Here is a 25,860-nt window from a genome sequence, read left to right on the forward strand (position 1 = left end):
TTATCGATACGCTCAACGTTTTTCTATCGAAACCTGGCTAGTAACGACACCGACGTAAATCCAGTTAAATTAAACCTCGTAGCCGACGCGGACAATTCTACCCTAAGCTATCATCTTCTTTTCTCGCGTTCACCATCCATCCATTTCCCAGGGTCTGCGCGAGTCCTCGAGACGAAGAAAGGCAACCGACACGGCCGATGACTGGGAGTAAACGAGAATGTCGGGCTAAATTGTTCGTCTTGCGTTCTTTCTTCCTCAAAAACCGGCAAGATGCGACGGATGGCTCGTCGTGACCGTGCGGCTTTTTTGCGCGGACAAACGATTAAGAGACACGAGATAGGACGGAAGCTGAGATTGATCCGACGAATCGAGACTCGTCTGGTTTACGTTCATTGACCCGGCCGTAACAACTGGAAATCAATCGTCGCGCAAGTTGGTTAAAATTCGCCAAAATAGACTAGTCGTGCTTTGAAAAATTATCTATACGTTTGGTTGTTTCCTGATTTTTAGCTTGCGCGTCGCGCGCTCGAACACGCGTCGTTAACACCTTCCCATTTGTACGTTTATTCGATACATATGTTTATCGATAGTAGCTGCAACGCAGGCCACGCGTCAAATAAATACCGAGTACCTGATACCGGCAACTATAACCGTAACGAGAGGAGTTGGAACGATCGTTATCAGACTAACCACACCGATCGTTTAAAGTCCGAGCTTCTCGACCACGAACAGCCCTGGCATAGTTCAAGAATTTGCCCCTCTGATACGCGGGCTTATAGCTCCGAATACACCAACGTTCGAGGAAAAACTGAAACACGATCAAACATTTATTTCTTCGTCGAAGAAAAGTCTTTTGCGTTTACGCTCCGTAGTACGAGAGAACAGTTTACCGGGATATAGGTACCGTATACCAGTATGAACACCTGGGCGAAAAAATCTGACGACCTCTGTTGTCGTTACTCTAGACAAGACAAGCACAAAACGATTCTATTCTACGAAAATCCAGTCGATGTTCGAAAGACGGTATTTTCAAATATCGCGTCCTCTCTAGACTACTGTGGCCAGATTGTTTCTTTTGTGCGTCGTAAAACCGTCGCGTCGCGCATACCTAACGCACAATTAGTCGGCGTGTAATTCCAGCCGGGCATCGTGCTTTGTCCAGCTGCTGGCACTGATAAAGAAGAAACAAAATAAAAGGTACGAAAGGACAAGGAGACGGTCGTAATTAGAGTGTCGCACGACGCGACAGATGCGTTGTCCCCTTTAAATGCTAAACGTCGAGACGCGGTACTCGCTTGTGGCGTCGACGCATTTTCCGAATGTATTTCCAAGGCAGATCGGACAACGTTATTTTACCTTTCTAAGGGTTTCTACGTATATCTGGGTCAAGGGCTGACACGAACCTTGACACGAGTCGCGGATTCGCTCGACGACTGATAGCTGGCGTCTCGCGGTCGCGTAGTTATTGGGCGTGTCGGATGATATTGGTTAGGGAATGAATTTCGAAGGATACCATACCAACCAATGGATTCTTATACGATGCATTCTGCTAACAGGACGTATTAACGAACGATCCAACTACCTTTCCGTTCGAGTTAAGCGAGCATCCGTTTTCGAGCGGTTTCTGAGAAGCACTCGATCCAAGAGGACGAAATACATAAATGGAATCGTCGGAAAGGAGCAACCGATAGACCGAGAGAAAACCGAGGTGTAGGAAACGGAGGCTCGATGGATTTTTCCAAATATACGTATAATAAGTGGCATCGGCACGCTTGCAATTCTCCGTGAAAGCGGAAATGTAAATTCAGCAGTTTCGCCGACCGGAAGGGGAGAACGACTGGTCTCTTGTAATGCCGGCATTAAAATTGCAAACCGTGCAACGGGCTCGCCGAACCCTCCGTCTTCTTCTATCCTTTCCATCCCTCTTCCACCCTCCGCGCGCGCTCTCTCTCTCTCTCTCGACGACTATGATTGTCCGCAGAGATCTTCAAGTACTAACGTGGAAACAGTGTTCGAGCAGCAGTAAATGAAAGCCGCCGTTAGTCATAGAAACGCGACTGCGGATGCGTCATATTAAAATCCAGCATTGTTCGTCTTCAATGCGGACGACGACGCCGGGAAACCGAGTTACGGCTAGGAGGGGGAACAGAGTGGAAGCCGACGGTATATGTATATGTATACAGAGTGCTTCGCGTCATTATTATCCAACCTTCTCCTTGTATACGTATGCCGCGAAAAGACAAAATATTAACAAATCTGAACGGACTAAACTCTTAAACAACAATCTAGATACCTACTTGGATGACTACGATCCACGCTAAACTAAAGTCTGCTTAACTCTAATCGTTTCTGACACCTTGAATCTTTACCGATCCTCGATTCTCTCCTCTCTTCGATCGTAAAAGTAACCGCAAGATGAGACGTTAATGTATTTTTATCTTTCTCGTGCAAAACAGAGAGAAATTCTTTTTCTTTTCTTCGCCTTTTTTCCAAGTTAGTTTCACTCGCACGCTCGGCTTCGAAATCTAATTAACAGAGACGAATACCGACGTCGAAAACAATATTTTCTTAAATACATTAATTCAAATATTTATGGTGTACGTTGTTAATGTCGTAAAACTACAAGTTTTTCGCTCTTACGAAATCGTAAAGAAGCAACTATACAAGTTAAACTACAAATAGAATAAAACAAGTCGTTTCTTCGCAACAAAAAAATGCCAAACTTGATGACAAAAGATGTCGGTGAAAAATAAATTGCAATCGTGCTCCGATAGATTCTCAAAACCGTTAAAATCTTATAAAATTACACGTGCCACGTGTGATTGTATGGTATTCGCAAAGGACAGAAGAACGTGGCCTTAGAAAAAATCGAGTTCGCATGCTTTGTAAACAAACGGTTCAGCGGCCCAACGTGACTAATGGCCGACATAAACAAACAATAGGCAAAACGCGACTCAACAGGCGATCGTTTGAAAACATGGTAAATTTTCAATACGAAGGTATAACGATTAAGAAACGCGAGAATAAAACTTTGACGATCGTACGTTCGGTATCGGGAAATAAATGTGCACATAAATAAATATATAGGGTACAACATCGACACCGCGGTAGGTTACAGTTTGCTGTATGTACATCAACGCGTGAGATCATCCCAGACCGGAAACATGCTTTCTAATCAATTACTTGGACCGCTTACCTCTGCACATCCGTTGATAAACGTCCTGACACGTATTCTTCTCGATTTTTGACACAACCACCGAAAAGTCTAACCTAGATCTAACGCACGAAACAAACCAGCCGACCGACCGCGCACCGACTACGAAACTCGCTTGCTCGCGTTCGTGCACGATCGCGCCTAACCGACCTTGTGGCGACATCTCTTCGACCAACTGCGCCACCAGAGGGCTATTTTATATCCTACAAATATTTTAAATATTATCAGATTATTTAATTATCCACTTTTATCTCTATTATTATCGCTATGCTACTCCTTATTTTCAACGATATTCCGTAACAGCTTTCTTCTATTGCTACATCTCATTACCGACTGGACATTCAACCAGAGTTCCTTTCTCGTGGAACTCAAGTATCGACCTTGCGAACAATTACTCTTTTTCCAATGCACTCTGTGTTTAAGGACAATGATATATTCTTGAAACCATATTTTACTTAACCACCGAAATTGCTAACGTATACAAATTCATGAACCTCGACATTGACGAGGTACACAAATAACATCTCGACTTATGAAATTTCATGTGGCACGAACTGAACTATCGATCTCGTAAAAATCAATGCTTTTTGGTACAGACGAAATATACAAGTAGACGTTATATCCAATGAATTTTTCGACCCATTTTTATAGGGCTCTAGAGCCCCATTATCGTTTCAGTTGAACAGGTTACCGACAGGCTGTTCGGTTACCAACAGTCTGTAGAAAACGATCGTAGCGCTTATTACGGTAGGAAATGAAATTACTGGAATTCTGTGGCTCTTACGATCCAGAGTTGAGCATCGATCGATTTGTATCATTGGAATGATCAATTGACGGATGCGATTGAAAAATTAGGCACCAGAATGAAATGGCGATTAACAAGCGGTAACAAGCAACACTAATAATAATCACGATCAAATTCATATCATGATATTTATAACACGAGTAATATTTATATTCGGGAGTATGTCTATTCACCAAAAATGATTGTAATTGATCCCCGTAGCCGAAAATAATTTTTTTAGAATTAATTAAAAATTTTTTTTTCGTCGAAAAATTTAGGCACCTACCCACCCCTGTCACTTTTTCTTAAAAATTCCTTTTTCATTTTTAGCAATTTTGTTTGACGCCCTACAGAAAAGTTGTCTAATACTTTTTTGTAGGTACCTATGAGCTCTACTTCAGAAAAAAGTTTCATTGAAATATATTCACAATTGTAGGAGTTATGGCTGTTTGAAAATTTGACCATTTTTATGGGGTTTTTCTCACTTTGCGAGGTCAAGGACCAACTTTTCGAATATTTTTGCAATTTGTACATATTCTCCGTCAAAATACGCGTAGTTTGCTTTTTTAAACATTAAAATCGTCCAATCCGTTCAGAAGTTATGACGTTTTAAAGATTCGCATGAAAATTCGGGCAGACATTTCTGGCGAGAGATTATATTTTCGGTAAGGAATTTTTTTCTCGAAACTGAGTAGGATTTCGGGGGTATGTCTATTGACCAAAAATGCTTGCAATTGACCCCTGCAACTAAAAATAATTTTTCCAAGACGATTCGAAAGTCTTTTTTTTCATCCAAAAATTTCACACCTTTTCGAATTTTTACACACCTTTTTTAAACACCTTTTAGAAAGTTCACCTTAAGTATTTTCCAAATATCAGAACATACCTACGTTATTTTTTAATTGCCAACGCTGAAAAATCTATTTATCCGGTCGAGCATTTGCCACAAGTAGTATAAATAATTTATTCGACATAAAACAGGACGTACATTGATTTATAAGGATTCCCTTTCATTTGGTTTCATAGCAATATAGCAGGAAATGTTGTAAAATTTGTTTGGAGACGCTGTTCTAAAAAAGTCGATGTAGAAACGGTAAAAGTATCAGTGGAATTCCAAGAATTGCGTAAATGGAAGCTGAAAAAAAGATGACCATCGTTAAAAAGAAAAAGGGTTCACCGTATTAGATTTCAATAAGAAAAATAATTGTAATTCACCTTTGCTACAGCCCGCTTCTCCTTCCTTACAAACGCATTGGCCATCTTTACATTCAAGGATATCTTCCTTACCGAGTCCCATGCATTCGTAATCCTTCGTGCACGCGTTGAACAAAACTGTAAAGGGCGTGTTTAATAATTTAGTAAATTTGTTTCTTTGTTGCGAGCGACATTTGTACGTTCGTTCTGGCAGCTACTGACGGATAATTACAACAATTGTTACAAGAGAAGTAAAGTATAAGTTATTATTACATCTTGTCTGGATGCATTTTCCAGTGTGATTGACAAAGTGGTAACCCGAAACGCACTGGCAAATTTCATTGATGCACATAGCACGACCAAGTACGTCTTGACAATCGTCGATCCTCTGACAACGATCGCCTACCATCGACGGCCCTGTAACACGGTAAAATACCGTTGCAACGTATACGTATGTATTTTTATTTGGATTTTATCAGCCACAATTATTACTTACTGTTAATACAATTCGAAGAATTGGTTGTGTCCAAAACGTAGGAATCTTTGCAAGCACATTTTCCTTGTTTGCATTCAGCGTTCGTCATCGATCTACAAGTCGAATCATCCGTGCAAAATAATCCTTCGCCTGTCAAGAGAAAATTAAGAAAGCAATTTTTGACACGCCAGGGTGCGAAAACCGATACTCACTAGCGATGCACGTCGTCTTGTCCGCGGTAGGCGAATAATACTGTTCGCAGATACAGGTCATTTGTGCCTTGCAGAATGCATGCGGAATGCAATTACGATCTCTTATGCATCCCTCGCCGTACTTGGCTATTCCATATTGTTGTGTAATCTCTTTAAACAAAAATTGTAATTTCGTAAGCGGTTTCGATGGTTGGTACGTTGGAAGATTCTTTTCAATACTCACCGTTCATGCATGATAGCGATCCGAGAATCGCGAAAAGCACACCGATCTTGAAAACTTGATTCATTTTAAACGTAACGAACTCGACAAGATCAACCGACAATGATTACAGCACATTACTCGAACCTTTACTGGATAAGAAACGACCAAGATTCGGCAGAAAACGACGCGACGCAGCGTACGCCCTCCCGTGATAATCGTTATCTTTTCATTTATCTCTCGCATATCAAACCGAGTGAATCAGACGATTTGTTCAATGACAAGCGTTAGGATGGCCTGATTTCAAATATTCAAAGTTTCAGGTGCGACAATGCCAACGAGCTACGTTTCTAGCGATTGAGATTTTGTAAATCACGGCTCCATTTATAGACAATTCGTTGGAATTTCCTTGTTACGAATAAATCATCAAACTTCCGGAAAGACGCGATCGAACGTTCATCGGTGGTGTCGTGGACATCACCGGGAAGAAAATGACGATGGTGGGAGAATATGGTTAGCGCGGTTCGACTGGACTTGGCGTTCGTCAGTCGCGTGCTATCGCGAATGCTGGATCGCGAACCGATACTCGCCAGTTTCCAAGGACTCGTGCATCACCGACATTCGTGAACGTCCAACGAGCTTAGTTATTCTCGAGATGAAGAGATGCCTGATGTTTCTCGTACCCGTCCTTGTCGTCGTTCTTGCGACGTTTCATTCTACGATGGCGGAAAAAATTGGTGAGATTCCGACCTATCCATGCATTTCATATTAGACGTTCCGAAGACGTTGCTAACTTGTATTTAAATACCGCGAATTAACATTATTTTCAACAAAGCGTAACGTATCTCCTATTTAAATATTTCGTGTAATATTGATTTCCATTGTGAAATCGAGCCTCGAGCTCGACGGGTAATTAAACGTGGACAGGATACGTGACGTTCTTGAAAGCGTAATTAAACTCGTATCGACTTGCAGCAAATTAAAAGTTTATTCATATTTTATCGTAAACGTTCCAACTATTAGAGTAAAAATAATTTTTACGCCTGAAACAGTATCGCAGAAATAATCACGATTATTCTCATTGTACCTACGATCGCTGAGTCGTATCGAATATGTACATGTATTTCGGAAATTTAGCGCAGCAAAGATAGAGTTGTTGGAATAGCTGAAAGCTGTTCGACAATCGATTTAACGTCAATTTATTCCAAGTAGTTGGCGCGTCTCGCGTCGATACGATTCCGTCGCTTTCCAAAGAAACACACGTAGGAATGTCACGGTAACTTGTGTACGATCGTCGACGATCTTCGTTTCAAAATAAAAGCGACCTCATCGAGGCATTGAGAAAAACTAAAATGTCGAGGAAACGGTAAACAATATTGAAACGTGGACGAGATATCGATGAAACGTTACTTTGAATTTCCTACTTTTTAAATATTAATAAATATTTATAAATATTATAATAAAGGTTTAGCATCCATTGTTCTCGGCTGTCCCCAATTAAGAAAGCAAGTTCGATACCTGAAAGTATGCAGTTTACAAGATTGCCAGCAAAAGCAAGGGTTTCCTTCGTGACTCGAACTGGGTTTGGCTTTTAACTCTCTACTTCTCGATGGTTAATTCTTGGCTGACCTAGAAACTGTTGATTCAAATAACCGCATGCTTCTTGCACTTTGGAAAAGTTTCGCGTTTTCATGGTGGTTGTTTCCTTTATCTTGTCGCAGATCCACCTTTCCCTTGCAAAACTGATCAAGATTGTCCGGTATTTTCAAATACGTTCAAGGATGTATTCTGCAAGGATGGATTCTGCGTGTGCAAGAACGGGACGGAAAATAGAAACTGTTCCAGTACGGAAATTATAAGGCAGAGTAACAGGAACGCAGAGAAAGGTTAGCACGTACCGTACGTACATATTTATGTTTCTCGATCGACACAAAAGCCGTTGTTTAGCCGACTATATTCTCTCTAGGGTCGCTCGTTTCCCATACTTGCAAGATCAATCAGGATTGCAAGATCAGTAATTCTTTTTGCAACACGACGGTGTTGCAGTGCGAGTGTTTGAAAAATTATGTCTTTTCGAGCAACAGGAAATCCTGCCTCGAAAGTAAGAAAAACAAGAATAATATGGTCACGATTCAAATTTACACTTACCGTATTACCTATTATCGTTCGTTTTTAGAGGTCGCAGGAATCGACTTTCCATGCATCGACGATAACCAATGCATCGAATATCTGGCGAATACCACGTGCCAGAATGGACATTGCAACTGCGTAACTGGTTATCATCTCGTGCAAGACGTCTGCTACAAAACGACCGGTAAAAGATCAAGATCCGTTTAGAGAGCATTTGGTAAACGCGTCGACATCGAATCCGAAATAATTTCTGTTTCAGATTTTAAAAAGCCGTGCACACGATTCGAAGAGTGTTCCCTCGTCGAGGGTGCAACGTGTACCGGTAAAAAGATTTGCGATTGTCCCGCGGAAACCGTGATCGATACGACCAAGAATAGATGTTTGCCAGTCGTTCGGGAAATATCAGGCAAATGCACGGAAAACGTGCAATGTTCCACGACCTTTCGAAACTCCGTCTGCATCGAGCAACAATGTTTTTGTCAAGATGGATATCACTTTGAGCCCGAGATGCTTCGGTGTTTCGTCGACGTGGGTAAGCTTTCGTTTATTCGTCGTTTCGTTTTGTCGTTAGGATCGCATCGGTTTTCAGGTTTGGACAAAAACTGCGCCAACAAGTACGAATGTTATCAACCCGAAGAGAAAAACGTGACAACGAAAGCGGTCGAGTGCGTGGAAAACGTATGCGAATGCGCTGAAAATTTTTACAGAGAGGGCAATAGGTGCGTCGATAACGGAGGTAAGCGAAACTGGTGTAATTTCTCTGTCCCTATTTCGATATTTTCAATGATCGATTCTCCATCGTTTTTCAGGTACGCGTTTCGTCGGATCGTTGATATCGCTTTTCCTCGCGATCTTTTTCCACATCGTGTTCTGCAGGCAGAATTAGGTCTTGGAATTTTCCATTTTCTTTATGTTTTTATTCGTCGATACTAACCGCGAGAACGCCATTTTCTCGTCGAGTATTTTGATTTTCAGCTACCTCCAATTTACTTTTAATTTAGTTTGGTCTCGTTCTTGCCGTTCGCTTCTTCATGCTCCAGTCAATACTTGTGGGATCTTATTAAACTTGTCGAGCTATACGAAATTACGCGTCGAGCGCGACGAGAGAATGCGTCGGGTGCATCGAAGCGTTCCAAGACTTCCTTTGGCGTACACGCAATTAACGCGCTAGAAGTACATATGTATACGTATACGTTTGCTGCGAATCGTTCTCGCAGCCGTTACTTGCGGTGACTCGTTTAAAATCGGGGCAAACTTGAAATTTCTATAATGTATCTTTATCTCTTGCGAATGTTCTCGTCGGAAAGCGAACGTTTATCGAAAGAGGGTGAGAAAAGCGAATCAGGAACGCGTTTCGACATCTACGCTCCAATAACGCGAAACGCAGCTATTTGCGAAAGGTGCCAATAATATCGTATCGAGACCTATTGAAATCTCATTTTTTATTTTTACGAATAATAGTAGTATTTTATTTTTTATTTTTTTTACTATGAAAGTTGTCAAGAGATGCGCGCGCACTCGAATCGTACACATATAAAACGTTTCGCTCTAGTCAAAAGAATATTACCTTTTCTTGCAAACTTGTAGTCTTTCTTTTTAAAAGAACAGTATTATGTATAATATTTTGTGTAGTTTGAAAACGTTTGTACGAGAGTGTCTCAAAGAAAAGTTTACATAAATTATCATTGCTTTATTTTTAGTTACCTTTGTTCGATAAACGACCACGTATCCTAGCAATTTAGATCGTTAGACTTCACGAAACCACAATGAAACAAATATTCGCTGTTAATTGTAAATCAATAAACATTCATCTACGCTTAAAATTTCCACGTTCCAATTTGATGTAAATGAATGCATATTTTCGGCTCGATGGGACAGCCACATCGTCGATTGTTTCGACTTCCCTCCCACCGAAATATTTTGTGACGGGGGTGCAGAGATGCCGAATTTTTGTCAACGTCCAGGGTGATAGGTGAAACCGAGAACGCGTGAATCATCCGACAATCCGTTGGAATTGCAATTACGCAATACCACCTTGGTCGACCAGGTTTATGACAGCATCGTACCTGGTTGACTAATCGTTCGACTAGTCCGTGATATAACTGGCCGAAAATAACTGTGCTATGTGATAAACCTGGTCGACTCACCGGAGCCTAAACAAGTTACGTACATACGTATACGCACGCACACACGCACGCATTCGTGACAAAGTTATCAACGCGACCAATTAGATAAAGCCAGCTCGGAAACATTAAATCGATCATAACCTCGGAAGAGTAGACGGAAGAAGCATCTTGTTAAATTTTTAGTCGCGAATCGAAAAACAAGTAATAGAAGTGTCCTGAAGGAGGAAGATGGCGGGCTCGGCGTATCGTCCTCGGTTGGGGTTGGGAGGTGTTGCGCTGTCGATCGGCCTCTGCTTCTGCTTGGTCGCGCGGAGTGCAGTCGTTGCCGCGCACGGACAGCACGAGCATCTGATCCGTAGACGTGAGTGTAAACTGCGATTTCGGTTGTTGGTGTGTCGTGGCGTGTCGTACCGTGCCGTGCCGTGCCGGCCAGTTCCACGTTAGTTTAGATCACAGGCGTAGCCAGCTTTACTTACCTTCCTCGACGGTTCGAGGTACAAATTTAACCGAACCGCGAGTTAATCGATCGACTTTCGACTCGCGTCCGCTTCGCTTCGAGACGCTTCGACTTTCCTTGGTTCGTCCGTTGTGGATTTAGCGAGTTTTCAAAAGATACTTGGCGAAACTTGGTTTCTTTAAACGCGTACAGAATCAATCGTTTTAAATTGATCTAGGAAAATTATTTACGTCCAGAAATAGTTTAAGCGCGTCGTCGACCTCCGCCAAGTATTTATCGATTTAATCGACTTGTCGCGAGCAAATCGCGCAATCTTGCACCGCGTTTGAGAGTCCGACTGAAGCGAATTTGTAAGAAATGCCTCGCGCAGATTCGTTCCTTCGTGACCGAGTAATCCTCTGTTGGAGCTTCGTGGGGAATCGCGAAGAGGCCGGATCTACGCTGCTGGTTCTCACAGTTAGGTGAATGTCGGGTTGGGACCGCACATAATTAAAGAACAAGGGAGATCGTTCCATCCTGCCGTCTGATATTTCGGTCTAACGTTCCGTTCTCGAGGACGGGATTGCGACACGCGGTTCAAACAAAGCTTCGCGTTGCGCGAACCCTTTTACAAAGTCACACGCGATGTGGAAACAATGCCGGCACTTGCCCCGTCGAAACGTAACACGAAATCCATCCGTTACGCGCCGCGTCGCGACCAACGGTTCTCTCTAATTTAATTAAACACCTCGCACCTTGAGAACGTTCCGAAGGTGAAACTAATTGATACTGGGAGAAGTTTAAATACGCGACGGGAACTCTTTTCACTGTCTCTGTATTCGAGAACTCGGTCTTGGTGTTAGAATTGCATTACTCGTATACTACGTTACGTAGCACCAACGACCGTGACCACCCATCGAAAATTATCTCGTTTGACTTATTTCTCCGAGAATAGGAGTTTGTTATCGGTAAGATTAATACCAGGATTGAAATTTAATAACGGCGCATCGCGACGATAGAAACGAGTTTAACGCAGACGATGGCTTCTGTGTTTGTACGTGGTAGTTTTGTTGCGTAACGAACCGAAACTATGGAAGCGGAGCACGCTAAGGTTGTCCATCGATCGGTAAACGCGTCCAGTCAAAGCGCCGCTGAAAACACATCGTTGCCGATCACTAGAAAATATGTATATTTAGTCGCGTCGTTTTTGCTCCAAGAAGATTGCACGGAAAGATAAAAGTTCGTTTACGATTTAAATTAACCGCGCGATGGAAACGAACCCATTTAATTAAAGTTAAACGCGACCAAGGATCCATCGTTGGGTCATCGATTTAGCGCGTGCTCCGCGCCCCGCTTCCCGATTGCATAATATACAACTTGTTACGGAGTTGCGGTAAAATACCAGTTCCAAACAGTTTAACTCGTCCAAGATTTGCGGATAAACGAAATAAATTGTACGAAACGATAGTGAACTTGGCGGTCGATCGCGAAAGAACGACATGACATCGTGACATTGATCGTTGATCGATATTATTTGGTCGCGTTTAACCTAATTTAACCGGAGACGATCGATAAAACTGTGGCCTAAGGTTCCCGAGTCGATGCTCGTTGTTGCGTACCAATTCCCTAAAACTAACTTGTTTTCCACTCCAAGATAGCTCGCGATAAGGCACAGGGAGAACGTTGCGATAAACGTTGCGTCGTTGTTTTCAAGATTGCTCGCGAAAGTGAAACTGGTTGGAAAAACGCGTCGAAGAAAACTGTTTGCGACACGACGGCGACGGTTCGTCGGAATGAAACGACGATCGCGAACAATACCGCGAGTCTGACGCGATGCTCAACAATAGAGCAGGGCTTGTTCGCGACCGGGGAACGCGCAACACCGTAACGAAACGCAAAGACCTGGCCTAACGAGCGAGCGAACGAACAAACGATAGTCGTTAGGATCGAGATCGGGAATGACGGCAACTGTCACCGGGCTGATGGAACGACAAGAAGAAGACGTTCCAACGGTGGCACGAGGATGACGCCGACCAGGACGGTGGCCAGGTTCTCGAGGCTTCTCGTCCTCGTGCCTGTCACCGTCTGCGCGACCATTTCCTACGTCAACCAGGAACCGCCGCGATGCAACGACCGAACACCGCCCCCTCGTACGTATGCGAGCGATCGCAGTCTTCTCATTCGTTTAGCCTCGCCTCGATCTTTTACAACTAAAATCACATTTTATTTCGATCGAGCGAACAAGGTTACCCACTTTCCAAATACGCGTCCCGGAACACCGGAGCACCGAGAAATTCATTTTTTTATCATTGGCTCGCGATTAGAAAAATGCTTTGTTTGTTTGAATGTTTCTTATCGAAATATTTAAACGTCTAACGAACCTGCAACATAATTTTCTTCAGAGACCCTGGCAAAGTGCCATTACGACGACGACTGCACAAGTAACGCATATTGCTGGAACCAGGAAGCTTGTTTATGCAAAGATGGTTACATCGTCTATAAGAATCGGACGCACGTGGAGTGTTTAAAAGGTAGACTTTTCAAATATGAATAATTACGCAAACGTATTCTTAGCGACAATCGAGATAAGAAAGAGATAGTTATCGAGGTTCTTCTTTCTATATCAAATATAAAAAAATGTACAACGTTTCGACTTAAGGTTAATATTTGTTCGGGTAAACGATCTTGACTCTAGAAAGACTCGTAGTAGGGGAGAAGAGTATACATACATACATACATATATGCATCTCGAGCGGAAATTGTTGCGTTAGTTTATGGTGCTCTTCGGTATACGTACAATATCCGTGTACATACAATCTTATCGAAAAGAGTAAATTCTAAAAAATAGAAATATGCTTTATACAAGATGATGACGTATATCGATAATATCTAAAAATATCTAGGCCTCGAACGTGCTCGATAAGGTTCTAATTGAAACGTTTTTTACACGCATACACCTACATAGATGTTATCGGAGTATAAGCCAAGTCGGTTACCCACGACAGATTTGCCTCTTTGTTCGAACGAACGAATAAAAGCTGGCCTGCTCGTGCGCCAGATACTTAATTCCCGGATTAATCATTGTGTGTCGGAGACTTAGGATCGGTGTCGGCGACCTCGGTAAACGCGATTACCACGGAGATCTTCCTTCGTCCGTATTCCTATCCGTCCCTTTCTCACGGTCTCCCGCTTCCTGAAGCGTGTCGTTCGTCGTGCTTGCCGATCCAACAAAAACCCTTAATCATATTTCCTTCAACTTCCCACGCAGAATTGTCCGAGTTGGAGTCGCGGACGCGTTGGAAAAATGTCCGAGTAACTTAAAATTTAGTAGTTTGATTTTCCAGTGGCAACCGCTATCGGGGATCCTTGCGTAGCGGACGTACAATGTCGCGTAACCTTTGCTCCGTACTCGGAGTGTCGACAGCATATCTGTCAGTGCTCGGAGGGCTCTCACTACGTGGAAGGAAGGTGTTACGAGTCTGTAGGTGAGCGTACCTCGAGTTTCCTAAACGACGACGATTTCCGATACAAGCTGCACTATTAATGCGCCACCGTTCGTAGGTTTGGGGCAGGTTTGCCAGTCGAATCGAAACTGTTACGTCAAAGACAGCTACTGCGTGACGGGATTTTGCCGATGCACGTTGAAATATCATCCGAATCCCCGTAACGACGGATGCATACCGAGCGCTGGTAAACGATTGCTTCTTATTTGTTTAAATTATTACGTGCAACTTTCACGCGCTCTTTCGCTAACTTTTCGAATCCGTTCCAACATTCACCACGTACTATCGGCAGAGCTGGGCGACAAGTGTTTCAACGATTACGAGTGCGTCGCGGAGAATTCGAGTTGCATCGAGGTCTGCTCGTGCAGAGTGGATTACGTGCTGTCGAACGACGGTAAACAGTGCCTGAAAGCTGCCAACTCCGTCGGAGAACCATGTCAAGAGGACTCTCAATGCAGGCTATTCCTAAAAGACACCAAGTGCGGCTCTAATGGCGAATGCAGCTGCATCGAGAATTTTCATCGGAGCGGTTACGCGTGTTTGAAAGACGTCGGTGAGTATCGGTTGAAATCTCCACCCGATACGATTACGCATCGAAACGGTATTTCTGTTATCTTTCAGCGTTGAACGATCGATGCGAAAACCACAGAGAGTGCATCACGGAGACGCACAGAGACTCGTATTTTACCGAGGTGACGAATCTTGATTGCGTGAACGGTACGTTATTGATAAAATTGTACGAAACAAAAATAAATTTAAAGCGATCCAAGAAATTTCTTTCTTGAGAACGATGATTTTTTGCAATTTTTCTTGCAGGCGTCTGCGTCTGCGCCAACGATTATACCATGACGGAGGAGTTGCGAGATTGCATTCGATATAGCGACAGCGGTAATCGCTTCGTTACTTATTCTCCATTTTCCGCGTTTCGATAACACGTATTCTTGAAATTGCTAAAAATCACTATATTTACTTTCAGGTACCGCTCCGGTAGCAACACGTTGGAAACATATTTATCGAGTTCTGTCTTTCGCGATTCTTACGAGACTCTCGATATTTTCAACACCGTACTTACCACGACTAGAACTCGTTTAAAAAATTCGTCATTTTATTCAACCGCAACACGCTTCGAGTTGTAATTAACGATACTAATTTCGATCGATTGTAAATACGTTGCATCGGAGTAGTCAATACTAGACGTATCGCTACCAAAGATTTCATTTTTTCGCTAGATTAACAATCGATTAACGCATATTTAATTCCGACTTGCAATACTACTTTACCGGACCTTATTTAATAGTTTAAATTACGATGGTTCATCCGTGTTGCCACCGACTCGATCGGCTGCTGCCGAATTAGGATACTGGCTATAGTCGTTTAAACGCAGAATAATATAATAATAATAATGCTTTCGTTGAACGATAATAGACGACGACCACGACGACGACGACATGTACGGTCGACGCGAAAACGATCGTTTCTCCGAATTGTATCAATTGTTCGTTTAGAAAAATAGATGGATCGCGTTTCCGATCGTTATTTTTCTTGCAGTTATTCAAAGAAGAACCGTTGACGAGTAGTAGCAAAGAGTTTCCAATCCTCTTTGATCATATCCGCGGCCTTTTCGGCTATCATGTAAGCCGGGGCATTCGTATGGCCAGCGATCAGGCTCGGGATTATACTGGCATCCACGACTCTTAGTCCGTTGATCCCGTGAACCCGTAACCTGTGGTCCACCACGCCCGAATTTTTCCTGGTAGCCATCTTGCACGTTCCTGCGAAATGACCCAAGGTCGTGCTCACGTGACGAGCAACGCACGCCCAGTATGGATCGGTATCGAACGGAATACTCTTGCACCCTGGAAACGCGACCGGCAATAACGTAGCGTTGAAACGCTTGAACGCCTTGGTAGATGCAACTTGTATAGCCTACGGATATACGATGAAAAGTTAGATGTTAATAATTACGCTCGAGCAACCAGCAGAAGAATTACACGGTAAACTTTCGAGCAAATAAAATGCACCAAACGAAAACAGACGCTACCTTCTTAATGCCTCGAACCATAGTTTTCAGATCGTCTTTGCGATCGTAGTAATTTATCTGGAAAATTGGTCGATCGTATGGATTCGAGCTTCTCAAGGTAACTCGGCCTCTACTTTTTGGCTGTAAGAGTACTGGAACGATCGAGAAGGCGTCGAAACCTTCGTAGCCGGTAAAAACTTCTTTATAAAATTCGTCCGTCAAACCGAGGAGTCCTCTGTAGCTGCCGGATATGTCTCCGGTTAACGCGCTTATGCCTAAAACTAATTCGATGTCGGGAACGGTCGCCTTTTTTATTTTCTTTCCTTTAGGCGCAAGCGAGCCCATAAACGATTCGAAATCGACACCGACGGAAGACACGTTTGGCGAGGAAGAGACTGGAAAAGGAGAAAGAACAAGTTGGTTTGTTTCGCGCGATTCGTCTCGATACAGACAGTTTCGTCGCATTACCTTCGTTGTTGATATATGCCCGAATGTTGCCTTGGTCGCGAAAGCGGTTCTTTTTAATTCGAGGCTTTCCCTTTTGTTCGTCTTGTTTGGTGTCGACGAATGCTAGACATTCGGCTCCACCGGGCACGGTCAGCGGACCGGTTCCTTTCACAAAGTAATCCAAAGTATTTACCAAATTTGAGACTAGACGAGGTTCGACGATCGTCACGCTCTCGTTTACGAGAAAAGTCAACGCCGACATGCTAACGTGATCTTGAAGATTGTATCCGACCGGCAGATCCTCGATCACGCGGACGTTCAAGGACGTCAGGTGGTCCTTGGGCCCCACACCGGACAGCATCAGTAATTGCGGCGAATTTAGAGTACCTGAGAAAACGCAACTGCGAATAAGACGGATTCCAACTGCCTTTTGATTCGACCGCGTTAAAGGTTCTTCATCACCTGCTGAAATTATTATCTCTTTCCTGGCAGAGGCGTACAATTTCTTTCCATTCTTAACGAACTCTACGCCCACGGCGGTTTTTTTGTTTCGATCGATCACGATTCTGGTCGCTTTCGAGAATTTCGATAGATGAAAGTTCGGTCTGTCGCGAATGGGCCGCAGAAACGCCTTGCTGGCACTGACCCTGTGACCGTTACGCAGATGAACCTGTGCCGGTGAAAATCCAATCAGCCTGTCGGTATTATAATCGATTACGTCATAGCCCAGCTCATTCCCAGCTTGTAGAAAACATTCTCTCAGCGGGGAAACGTACGGAGAAGTGGTGACGTCGAGGTAGCCTCCGCGACCATGGAATCTAATGGGAAAACTAGCGTCAGGACAGTGGCGATCTATCGTCTAACGTACACGCGACAGATTTACTTATTATAACGGTTCGATGAGTGTACGTTTCGAAAAGAAGCGTAGGTGAACGTGAAACGGTACCTAACGTCCTGATTCGACAACTTGCAATTTTCCGACTTGATAAAGTACGGCAAAACGTCGCGATAACTCCATCCGGGATTGCCTTGCGCAGCCCAACGATCGTAATCGGCCGGCGATCCCCTCGAATATATCATAAAATTTACCACTGAACTGCCTCCGACCGCTCTGCCTCCCGGCAGATTGCAACGACCCTCGTTCATCGACAAACAGTAACCGCCGGACCCATTCGGACCACGAGGCCTCGGTTCGCTTTTATGCAGCCGAACATAGTCCGTAATGTGTAAAACAGGGGCCAATAGCGGAATGTCTGTCAGAAACATCTCGTCTTTTCCCTCTTCCAGCAACAATACGCTCAAATTCGAAATCTCGGTAAGACGATTCGTTAACACAGATCCGGCGGAACCTGCCCCGATCACGATAAAATCGTAATCCTCGCTGAACGCGGACGTGTCGTCGGGGACAAAATCGTTGAACGTCTTCGTCCGAAATCCAGAGAAAAACTGATATACGTTCTCCAAAATGCTCGGCGAAATAATGCATTTCACGCAGGACAATAGTAAAAACACCGTTAACAATTTTAACATTTTCAAACTTTAAATCGGCAAACCACGATTGGAAATGTTTGTTCGATCGATGAGTCGCGAGTAGGCTGACACTGCATAGTCGATTCAAGCTTCGCCGGAGCTTGGCAGGAATCCCCCTCGACTCTTATCGTCGTCGACCGTCGCGATCATTATGACGCGAGATTCCTTCTAAACGAAGTCGCTCGACGCGATCGGTGTCTGCCAGGAGAGACACCTGGAATTCTTGATAGCGTTTATAAGGTCACCGCGTCAGGTTTCGTGACGCAAGTCGACGAAAAACGTGCTGGGTGTACGGGACGAATCTCGATCGCGCACGAACGCTTCGTAAAACAATTGCTCGATGGCATTCGGAATAAATTTACGATCGCTTTTTTCGATATCTCTCGTTAAACGGCCGATTAATTGTCATCCGAAATCACATTTTGATGAACGTTTATACGGGAATCGTCGTTGCTCTTCTTCTAAGTCGTGACGCAACACGTCCTACGTTCGTCGATTTCGGTGCTAAGTGGAACTCGTTAGAACCTCCGTGTACCAACAGAACTGGTTAGCCATTACGAAGACAAAATCTGTGTCGGCCAAGAGAATTCTGCGAGAAAATTGCTCTCACTCTGACTCGGTTCGTCGGAAGAATCTTCTCCTTGCGTGCGGTTGCGCGCGTGCCGATCGATCGAGCGTCGATCTTGATTTCACTTTGGACACTGGTCCACCTCGAGCTACAAACCGAGGAAAATACGGACCGTACGAAAAAGAGCGGAGCTCTCAAGGTCGTGATATTAAGCACCCGGTGTAAAAGTAGGGCGCCTACTCGAACGTGATGTCACCGATCACAGTTTGTCCGGCAAATGTTAATTGTATGCTTACAGATGCGAATAAAGGATAGAATACAGCGTCTCGTTTAAATATCCCCTTCGGGCGTTAACGTGTAAAATGGGCGTTCGATTTCTGCGAAGCGACGACTTGCCTCAATCATTAGCGTACCGTAAGGTTTAACCATTCTAATTATCGTCCATTTAACGTTTTCGGCCACAATTCTAGACTCTCGTTAAGCAATCTCAGTTATAAAAGAAGTTGTTAGATAGACAATATCGTTTCCAGTATAATCGTTTCTCCCTAACATTACAATCGCCATTTACATTCTATACATTGATCCCGATTGCAATTGAATTTGAAATAATCGACGATGGTTAAATTGAATTATAATTTCCGCCAACGCTGTGATCTTATTCTCTTCTGGTTCGGTAATGTCGCATGCGACACGATCAGAGGCTACGTAATCCCCCTCTGTATTCTGTACCATAGACGAGGTAGTGGATAGACTATGTACCTTGTGGAAATTGGTGTCATGCAAACTGAAATACCGACCTGGTAAAAGCCAGTGGTTTTCGAGCGACCTCTTTGTTTAAAAAACAGTGATTTTGGGAACTATAGCTAGTTGATCTACTGAAATCGGTAAAGTTAGCAGACGCGGAAAAATCTCTTGACATTTCGGCTATCTGCCGAAGAGACCCGGATAAAGTGTCTCGAGAGAAGATTGCGACATGTGGCTCTCCATTTTCAAACGGGGTATCGTTCCTTTTATTACATTATCATTGTACTCTGCTCCAGTATAGTAGTTAAATTGTTTTTTGGTCGACGCATGTACATTGTGCGCGTACTATGTATGTTGACCCGTTGACCCAACAGCGTTGGGAAAATCACGAATCGAATTATCGTTGTAAACGAGAGCTAATCAGGTTCGAATTAGCGTTGCTAATGAAAATTGATCGCGGTTTAAATTAATGTTGCGAATTCTGAATATTAATCCCGTTTGCTATCTGGATAGTTTGTACTCGCAAGTGCTGATCGCGATTGATGATTATTGATCGCTCTCTATGCAATGCAATTCTTATGTTTATAAGTCGCGATAGGATACTAACGAGTTATCTTGAATTAACATCGTATCGTATCAATAATTAAATCTCGTAAACGGGAAGGACCTGCGAAAAAAGATATTTTGTTCATCCTATAGGTTTTAAAAGCCTTCCTATTCATGGTAACTATCGAAGAAAGTGTTTGTTTCTTACGTAAAGTCTGACGCACTGTGTATCGATCGAGATTTTGACAAATTTAAATTAAATTCGTAATTCATTCCGTGTCGGTAGTTTTGCTCGTAAGACAGAAATTTCTATCGTACGTCCAGTCTATCCTACGTCTGATCTATGGTACTGGTATATGTATATCTTTGGAAGCAAGGTCGATTCGTGCGCTCGACCGCTAGATGGCTATATCGTACATTGGTTTAAACGCGATAAAAACGATACGTTACGTATGCCCGTAAGAATTGAATTTTTTAAGGTCTCGTCGCGATTTAGATATTTTGGTTAAAAGTAAACGAATTTTCGGTATTAAAAACGATAAAATTGTCGGACGTTTACTCGACCGATTGTTCAAAGTATTTGACCAAAGGCAATAATATTGCTTCTCGAAAGGGAACGTAAAGTGTAAAGTGTTTTAGCGGAGAAGAGGTGTCTCGCAGATACGGTCGATGGGACGTTTTTACGGGTCGTGGGAAAGAGGGGTCGCGAGAGACGAATCGTAGCCCGAGACGATTAGGGTCGTTCCGAGTTCGAACGCGCGTCAAGAGTTCCAAGTCGAATCATTCGGGCATCTTGTTGGAAGACTCGACGTAGAACGGAAGATAAACGACAGAAGAATGTAGTCGTTTGCCAAAGTACTTGCTATTTTCTGGATCCATCGTCGAGGAAATTTCGTATACATATAGGTAAATGTGACGAGGGTGAAGAAATATATTGTAGACGCGGAAACTGGACAGGGAGATACCTCGAATAATGCAGCTAATTTATACAATGTAGTCGAAGGAATGCGTACGTAATCGAGGCATTGTCGATTATGATCGAGTACCGGAATCGGGCAACAAAGGAGTTGGTTGTTCGAGTGGGTCATGAATTGGGTTGCAGTAGGGGGTTAGTTTTGACAATTGGCGATAGATTCCATAGGATCGGTGGCGCGAGTTGGTCGAAAACTCGTAACAGAGAGAATATCGAATGCCCGTGGGTAGTCGGGATGAGAAGTAGAGCACGTCGCGTCGTCGGCACCGGGGCGAAAGAGCGAGTCTCAGGGCAACGGTTATACGCGCAAACGTGCAAACGCGGAGACGCGCAAACGCGAAAGGGCGTCCGATGGGGGTGGGTAGGCTAGCAGCGGTGTATAGCTGGGGTGGGTTGTCAGTTTGCCGGACGGCCGCGTGAGAGCGCTGCCGCGCAGGACCAACCCTCCATTCGCGCTGCATCCGGCGAACGCGACTGTTCGCTCGCGGACCGTTGGACCCTCGACCGCGAATCGTTCGGTTCGTCGGTAGCCAGCGATTCGCTGCCGTCCATCGCGCGTCGTATCGTTTTTTCCTCGGCTCGATCATCGAGCGTTTTCGCGATCGCAACCGTGAACGTGCCCACATCGGACGACGCGAACAACTCACTCACCACCACCTATCTCTATCGACCGCCGTCACTGACCGCTCCGTCTTTTGCTCTTTCGACCTCTAGCGCGCCTTCCCTTCCCCGTTACGCTCGTCCTTTGGATCCGCTTTGGTTCCTCTCGATCTTCGGCTCGCCGTGTCTCTCGATCTCTTCCCCACTCACCGTCGCCTCCCCGCCCCTCGCGCAGTTTCCCTCGACGCGAACGCAAACTGGACGAAGAGGAACGCGCTGCTTGCTACCTCCTCGGCTACCCAACCCTCGGTTGGTTAATTAACAAACAAGGGGAGGAAAAGAGTCAGCGAGCCAACGACTATTCTCGCGGAGAGAAGAGTGTGTGGTGTATTCTTTGTGGATGCTGTCGTGAGAATCGGTAGCTGGTTCGCGATGGGGGTGGCAACCAGTGTATCAAACGTTCTCGCTGCGAGAACTCCACCGGGAAGATAATGCAGATAAATGCCCCGGAGGAAAGAGAGAACGGTAACAGAGGATTACGCGTAGTCGGGTAAGTGCGTTGTGCCTTTATTTACTCGTTTATTTTCTGTTCGAGTATCTCTCGTACCACCTATACAAGAAAGGTAAAGAAGCTCGTCGACCAACTTCCGTACCACGACGGTTCAAACGATCCAATTACACCGAAAACGAGAACCGTAACGAACGCGAAACGCCGTCGTAGCCGTTAAAGATGAACCGAGAGACACGAAACACCAGATAAACAAACTTTCTTCGAAAAACCGACTTTGGATTTAAACAATCAAGTACGACAAGGTTTGTCTTGCCCACTAGTCGGGGACACTTTGACCAACGTGTTAACCTTTCTCTCGCGAAACAAGCATCGAGTCGCTGACCCGTTCGTTCGATGGTTCTCCTCGCACAGTGACACGTAAATACGATAAAAACTAATACTATATAGAATTATACCGAACTGTCTGGATAGATGATTTTAAAATAGAAGGCGAAATCTCGGTGAAAGAGAAACATCGTGTTTTTGCGCGCAAACAGAAATACGAATCGAAACGTACTCTCGTCGTGTGTACCGTTGAATTTCACCCTCTCGAGCGGATCGTTTTGTTTACTTTTCGTCGGCAGGACGCATTTTTTTCTCGCCGGTTTCGTTTCGCGAGGATTTCTTCGCACGGAATCCCGAAACCCAATTACCACGGGGTCAGTGTTTCGTGGCCTTCAATCTCCATTCTCAGGTGTCACCTTTAGTTCGCGTGGACGCGAACGGTAAAGCACCCTCGTTGTTCCCGAAGCGTTGCTGCTTCTTTCAGCCCTAAATCTACGTAGACGAGATAAACGAAAGCAGCACGGAGTATATTTCGAAAGATGAAAGCGCCCGGTATACAATAGCATGGCATCTCGAGTTATCCGCGGCAACAAAGTAGCTGCAAAAATGTTACAAACACCTGTCACCAGGGAGTGAGTATCGTCGATCGACCGATCCGCGACCTCGACTATAACCTCGGTCCAAGGTTTCATTTTCTTTTTCGCTAAATAAAAGTACCGAGTAATGCTCGGTGTGTAGCATTCTTAAGCACGGATTGCATTATTCACCGCGCAGGGAACGTGGATACGCGATTGTTAAGTATGTATACCCTTGCGTCGTAGAATGGTTTTGTCACGGAACGAGGAGACCGTAACGTGGTTACCTTCCGGATGACCCGTACTACGCGCACCGACGCACACGCACGGATTTAACGAGCTAGTAATAATTAATGATGGAACCCGCAAAGTCATCGAACGCTCTTGTAAGAAAACATTGTACGCAAATTTATTTCGAAACGTATGCTTAGAAAAATTTTCATTGGACCCGATATAGGAACGGGTAGCGATAGGCTGCGTGTAACGGTGAATCGATCAAAGGCATCGTGTACTCCGCGAACTGAACGTCGCGTCGTCTGCAAAATCGCAGATGTGCGCGCGCGACCGAGAGCGCACCATAAAAGACATCGGAAGGATGAAATTACAAAGCACAGCTTGCAGACTGACGGTACGGTATGTGCGGATATGTGGAACACAGGTTTCCGGAATCCCGAATTCCTCGTGGCACGTGCAAGATATTCTACGCTGAAGAATTAATACCGGATTGCTCGTAACCAAAGAACGTACTCGATCGTACCTTGGAAAATTTACCGAAAACAAGATCGTAACAAGATCGTAATCCTCGAGTTGGAATCATTTTAAGCTAGCATGCTGAAACATAGGGAAAACCGATCGTCCGTAAAAAGGAGAAAATCTTGATCCGAGTATCGTGTAAGATTCTGTCGCAAAGAAACTTGCTCGCCACGATAGAATAAATGCAAACGCGATACTTACAGAGAACTTTATCCGAACTTGGTCTCGGTAATTTACTACCGCGCAATTAACCTCGTGCTCCTCTCGAGTTCGGTGTAGTCTTGGAACCGTGAAACGCGTTCCCTTTCGATTAACGGTAATTAACGAACGATTCTGTACTCGAACGACAAATCGCGAGCACAACGTCCGCATACTTACAGTTCAACGTCCGAACGTTTCTAAACGTGTCCTGCCACTTTGTAACTCACAACGGGATATCGTGGCAAACGGTTGGATGGCAAGTTTAGAGACGTATCGATTGGTCCAACGTAAGAACTACGACGTATTCCGTTGTCGATGGCGTCGAACGCGCGCGTAAATGGCAACGATTGTGTCGCGAATCCAACAAGGAATTCGAACGATGGAAATCTTGGGTTAATCCGAACGCGAACGGCCGTATCGCGAGAGAATCGAAAGCGTGGGACAGAGCGAGGAAACGAGCATTTGAAAACGAGGAAAGCCCGGTGTAGAACAACGTAATAGAAAATTTATTCAGGGTTTAATCACATCGCGACAAAGACAGCATTGTTCGAGCGTGAACAATAGGGCGGTTCTGCGGGTTCGCGTAGCACCGACTGCGAGCATTCGGTCCCCTGATTCGAAACGACTCTTTACTTTTTTGAATTCAGGTCGCTGCCACCGCCGCCGCCGCCGCCGCCATCGACGCCGGTTCGGTTCTTCGTCTCGTGCCCTTATTCCTTCGATTTATCCCAAATTTATCCCCGCTCTTTTCTTTTCCGCTGCATCGAGCCCGTCCAATCCTTTTCTCGATCGTCGATTTCGAACAATTTCCGTCGACGTTTTCTTTTTCAATATTCCCGTAAAAGGTCTTGGTATTCCATCGGTTTCTTCGCAAACGAGTTTCGCACGAAAACGGCAAAGAGAATTTTCACTGGTACAAAAATGCAACGAAGGAACGCATAACATTTTAGCAAGTAGTTTAAGTGATCTCTGAGAAAGGGAGACTCGCAGTATCCGATACGTTACGAAACGTAACGTCAGCGTTTTATTTGTAAATGGTTACCTGGGCGTCGAGTCGACCGGCACGCACCTTACAATTTTCCATCTCGAATAGCCTCGTGCTACGCGTTTCGCGTATTCCACCAGTCACCAACTTTTCTATTTAATTAGCACAGACGCTATTTGCATACTTTTAAGCGAAAAGTCAGCGTCGCACGACTGTCCAAACGTTTCGTATTCAGGTCTGAATTTCGATCGATGGGGTATTCGCTAATACGAATTTCACGACCCGAAAGTAGCCAACAATCGCAATGCTTGAAAAGCAATAAAAGCTTTTTCTACTGTCCAGAAAAAACGTCAAAGAAAAAACGAGTATGTAATTACGGATATTTGTTTTCGCTTTGGCACTTTTTTCGTAACTTGTACACGGTGCTGTAATTCTAGCAACGTACCTTGGTATTGCGCTAATAATACGCGAATTTTTTAATTTTGTTGCCGCCTCGGTCGTTCTCGGTTTTCCAGAGTGCGCGCGTGCATCGATTTTTTCGCTTCGAGACGCAAATTATTTCCGCGCGTGTTAACGCGTCCGACCGCGGAAAACCGACTGACAAACCGGATTAGAAACGCTTTAGAAAATTCGGAAACAATAGAAACGCTATCGAAGAAGATTAAAATGCACGCGAGGACGCGTTGGTTGAACCGAGCGTGTACTAACTCGACCGCGGGAAATCGGAATTTGATGAAAATTTCTTTCTGCGAATGCGCAGAGACGTCGTCAGAGGACGATTCGGTCCACGATGAAAAATCGCTGCTCGCC

At 44.3% G+C, this 25,860-nt stretch overlaps 6 protein-coding genes across 14 annotated transcripts in view; 3 read left to right on the forward strand and 3 right to left on the reverse strand.

Moving 5' to 3' along the window:
• Msi (RNA-binding protein musashi) overlaps nucleotides 1-3,317 on the reverse strand; it is a 96,698-nt gene extending 93,381 nt beyond the window's left edge. Inside the window, exon 1 of one of the 2 annotated variants that reach the window (XM_076769675.1) lies at nucleotides 3,197-3,317. The gene's annotated coding sequence lies outside the window, so the exon portion shown is untranslated. The remainder of the gene's footprint in view (nucleotides 1-3,196) is intronic. The other variant, XM_076769681.1, reaches the window with a different exon arrangement.
• Nucleotides 3,318-4,891: 1,574 nt separating this feature from the next.
• LOC143344071 (uncharacterized) lies at nucleotides 4,892-6,398 on the reverse strand. The gene is made up of 6 exons (XM_076769691.1): nucleotides 6,103-6,398; nucleotides 5,880-6,029; nucleotides 5,689-5,817; nucleotides 5,466-5,609; nucleotides 5,214-5,330; nucleotides 4,892-5,133 (listed from the first exon to the last, which is right to left on the reverse strand). Exons 1-6 carry the CDS (start codon nucleotides 6,164-6,166, stop codon nucleotides 5,069-5,071), a joined length of 669 nt encoding a protein of 222 aa, XP_076625806.1. The 5' UTR covers nucleotides 6,167-6,398; the 3' UTR covers nucleotides 4,892-5,068.
• Nucleotides 6,399-6,696: 298 nt separating this feature from the next.
• Nucleotides 6,697-9,965, forward strand: LOC143344070 (uncharacterized). Its single transcript, XM_076769690.1, has 7 exons — nucleotides 6,697-6,815; nucleotides 7,800-7,964; nucleotides 8,045-8,179; nucleotides 8,255-8,392; nucleotides 8,468-8,740; nucleotides 8,798-8,944; nucleotides 9,018-9,965. Exons 1-7 carry the CDS (start codon nucleotides 6,734-6,736, stop codon nucleotides 9,092-9,094), a joined length of 1,017 nt encoding a protein of 338 aa, XP_076625805.1. The 5' UTR covers nucleotides 6,697-6,733; the 3' UTR covers nucleotides 9,095-9,965.
• Nucleotides 9,966-10,430: 465 nt separating this feature from the next.
• LOC143344069 (uncharacterized) lies at nucleotides 10,431-15,809 on the forward strand. 7 transcript variants are annotated; one of them, XM_076769689.1, is made up of 9 exons: nucleotides 10,566-10,695; nucleotides 12,485-12,920; nucleotides 13,173-13,301; nucleotides 14,115-14,255; nucleotides 14,332-14,460; nucleotides 14,566-14,826; nucleotides 14,895-14,990; nucleotides 15,090-15,161; nucleotides 15,250-15,809. In XM_076769689.1, exons 2-9 carry the CDS (start codon nucleotides 12,794-12,796, stop codon nucleotides 15,363-15,365), a joined length of 1,071 nt encoding a protein of 356 aa, XP_076625804.1. In that variant the 5' UTR covers nucleotides 10,566-10,695; nucleotides 12,485-12,793; the 3' UTR covers nucleotides 15,366-15,809. The 7 variants fall into 7 exon arrangements, with proteins under 7 accessions (XP_076625797.1, XP_076625804.1, XP_076625799.1 ...); XM_076769684.1 differs by having other exon boundaries at nucleotides 10,587-10,828; nucleotides 12,425-12,920; XM_076769685.1 differs by having other exon boundaries at nucleotides 10,587-10,828; nucleotides 12,429-12,920.
• Nucleotides 15,810-15,821: 12 nt separating this feature from the next.
• On the reverse strand, nucleotides 15,822-19,142 carry LOC143344076 (glucose dehydrogenase [FAD, quinone]). Its single transcript, XM_076769697.1, has 5 exons — nucleotides 17,687-19,142; nucleotides 17,203-17,558; nucleotides 16,747-17,127; nucleotides 16,315-16,679; nucleotides 15,822-16,199 (listed from the first exon to the last, which is right to left on the reverse strand). Exons 1-5 carry the CDS (start codon nucleotides 18,268-18,270, stop codon nucleotides 15,822-15,824), a joined length of 2,064 nt encoding a protein of 687 aa, XP_076625812.1. The 5' UTR covers nucleotides 18,271-19,142.
• A 2,377-nt stretch (nucleotides 19,143-21,519) lies between these two features.
• Nucleotides 21,520-25,860, forward strand: part of Gaba-b-r2 (gamma-aminobutyric acid type B receptor subunit 2) — an 88,288-nt gene continuing 83,947 nt past the window's right edge. Inside the window, exon 1 of one of the 2 annotated variants that reach the window (XM_076768926.1) lies at nucleotides 21,520-22,251. The gene's annotated coding sequence lies outside the window, so the exon portion shown is untranslated. Of the gene's footprint in view, nucleotides 22,252-22,466; nucleotides 22,515-25,860 lie in introns of those variants that run through there. The other variant, XM_076768927.1, reaches the window with a different exon arrangement.

The sequence above is a fragment of the Colletes latitarsis genome, chromosome 7, assembly GCF_051014445.1.
Source record: "Colletes latitarsis isolate SP2378_abdomen chromosome 7, iyColLati1, whole genome shotgun sequence".
Lineage (NCBI taxonomy): Eukaryota > Metazoa > Arthropoda > Insecta > Hymenoptera > Colletidae > Colletes > Colletes latitarsis.

Bases quoted from the DNA above. Each gene is read 5' to 3' on its own strand.
- LOC143344071 (XM_076769691.1), bottom strand. From the start codon at position 6,166: ATGAATCAAGTTTTCAAGATCGGTGTGCTTTTCGCGATTCTCGGATCG. The intron at 5,610-5,688 runs GTAAGTAATAAT...ACCGTGTTACAG, and splicing joins TTCTTCGAATTGTATTAACA to GGCCGTCGATGGTAGGCGAT. The intron at 5,134-5,213 runs GTGAATTACAAT...TCTTTTTTTCAG, and splicing joins AGAAGCGGGCTGTAGCAAAG to CTTCCATTTACGCAATTCTT.
- LOC143344070 (XM_076769690.1), top strand. From the start codon at position 6,734: ATGAAGAGATGCCTGATGTTTCTCGTACCCGTCCTTGTCGTCGTTCTT. The intron at 7,965-8,044 runs GTTAGCACGTAC...TATTCTCTCTAG, and splicing joins TAACAGGAACGCAGAGAAAG to GGTCGCTCGTTTCCCATACT. The intron at 8,180-8,254 runs GTAAGAAAAACA...GTTCGTTTTTAG, and splicing joins CAGGAAATCCTGCCTCGAAA to AGGTCGCAGGAATCGACTTT.
- LOC143344069 (XM_076769682.1), top strand. From the start codon at position 10,563: ATGGCGGGCTCGGCGTATCGTCCTCGGTTGGGGTTGGGAGGTGTTGCG. The intron at 10,696-13,172 runs GTGAGTGTAAAC...AATTTTCTTCAG, and splicing joins CGAGCATCTGATCCGTAGAC to AGACCCTGGCAAAGTGCCAT. The intron at 14,461-14,565 runs GTAAACGATTGC...TACTATCGGCAG, and splicing joins CGGATGCATACCGAGCGCTG to AGCTGGGCGACAAGTGTTTC.
- LOC143344076 (XM_076769697.1), bottom strand. From the start codon at position 18,270: ATGTTAAAATTGTTAACGGTGTTTTTACTATTGTCCTGCGTGAAATGC. The intron at 17,559-17,686 runs GTACCGTTTCAC...TTTTCCCATTAG, and splicing joins TTGTCGAATCAGGACGTTAG to ATTCCATGGTCGCGGAGGCT. The intron at 16,200-16,314 runs GTAGCGTCTGTT...GTATATCCGTAG, and splicing joins TGGTTCGAGGCATTAAGAAG to GCTATACAAGTTGCATCTAC.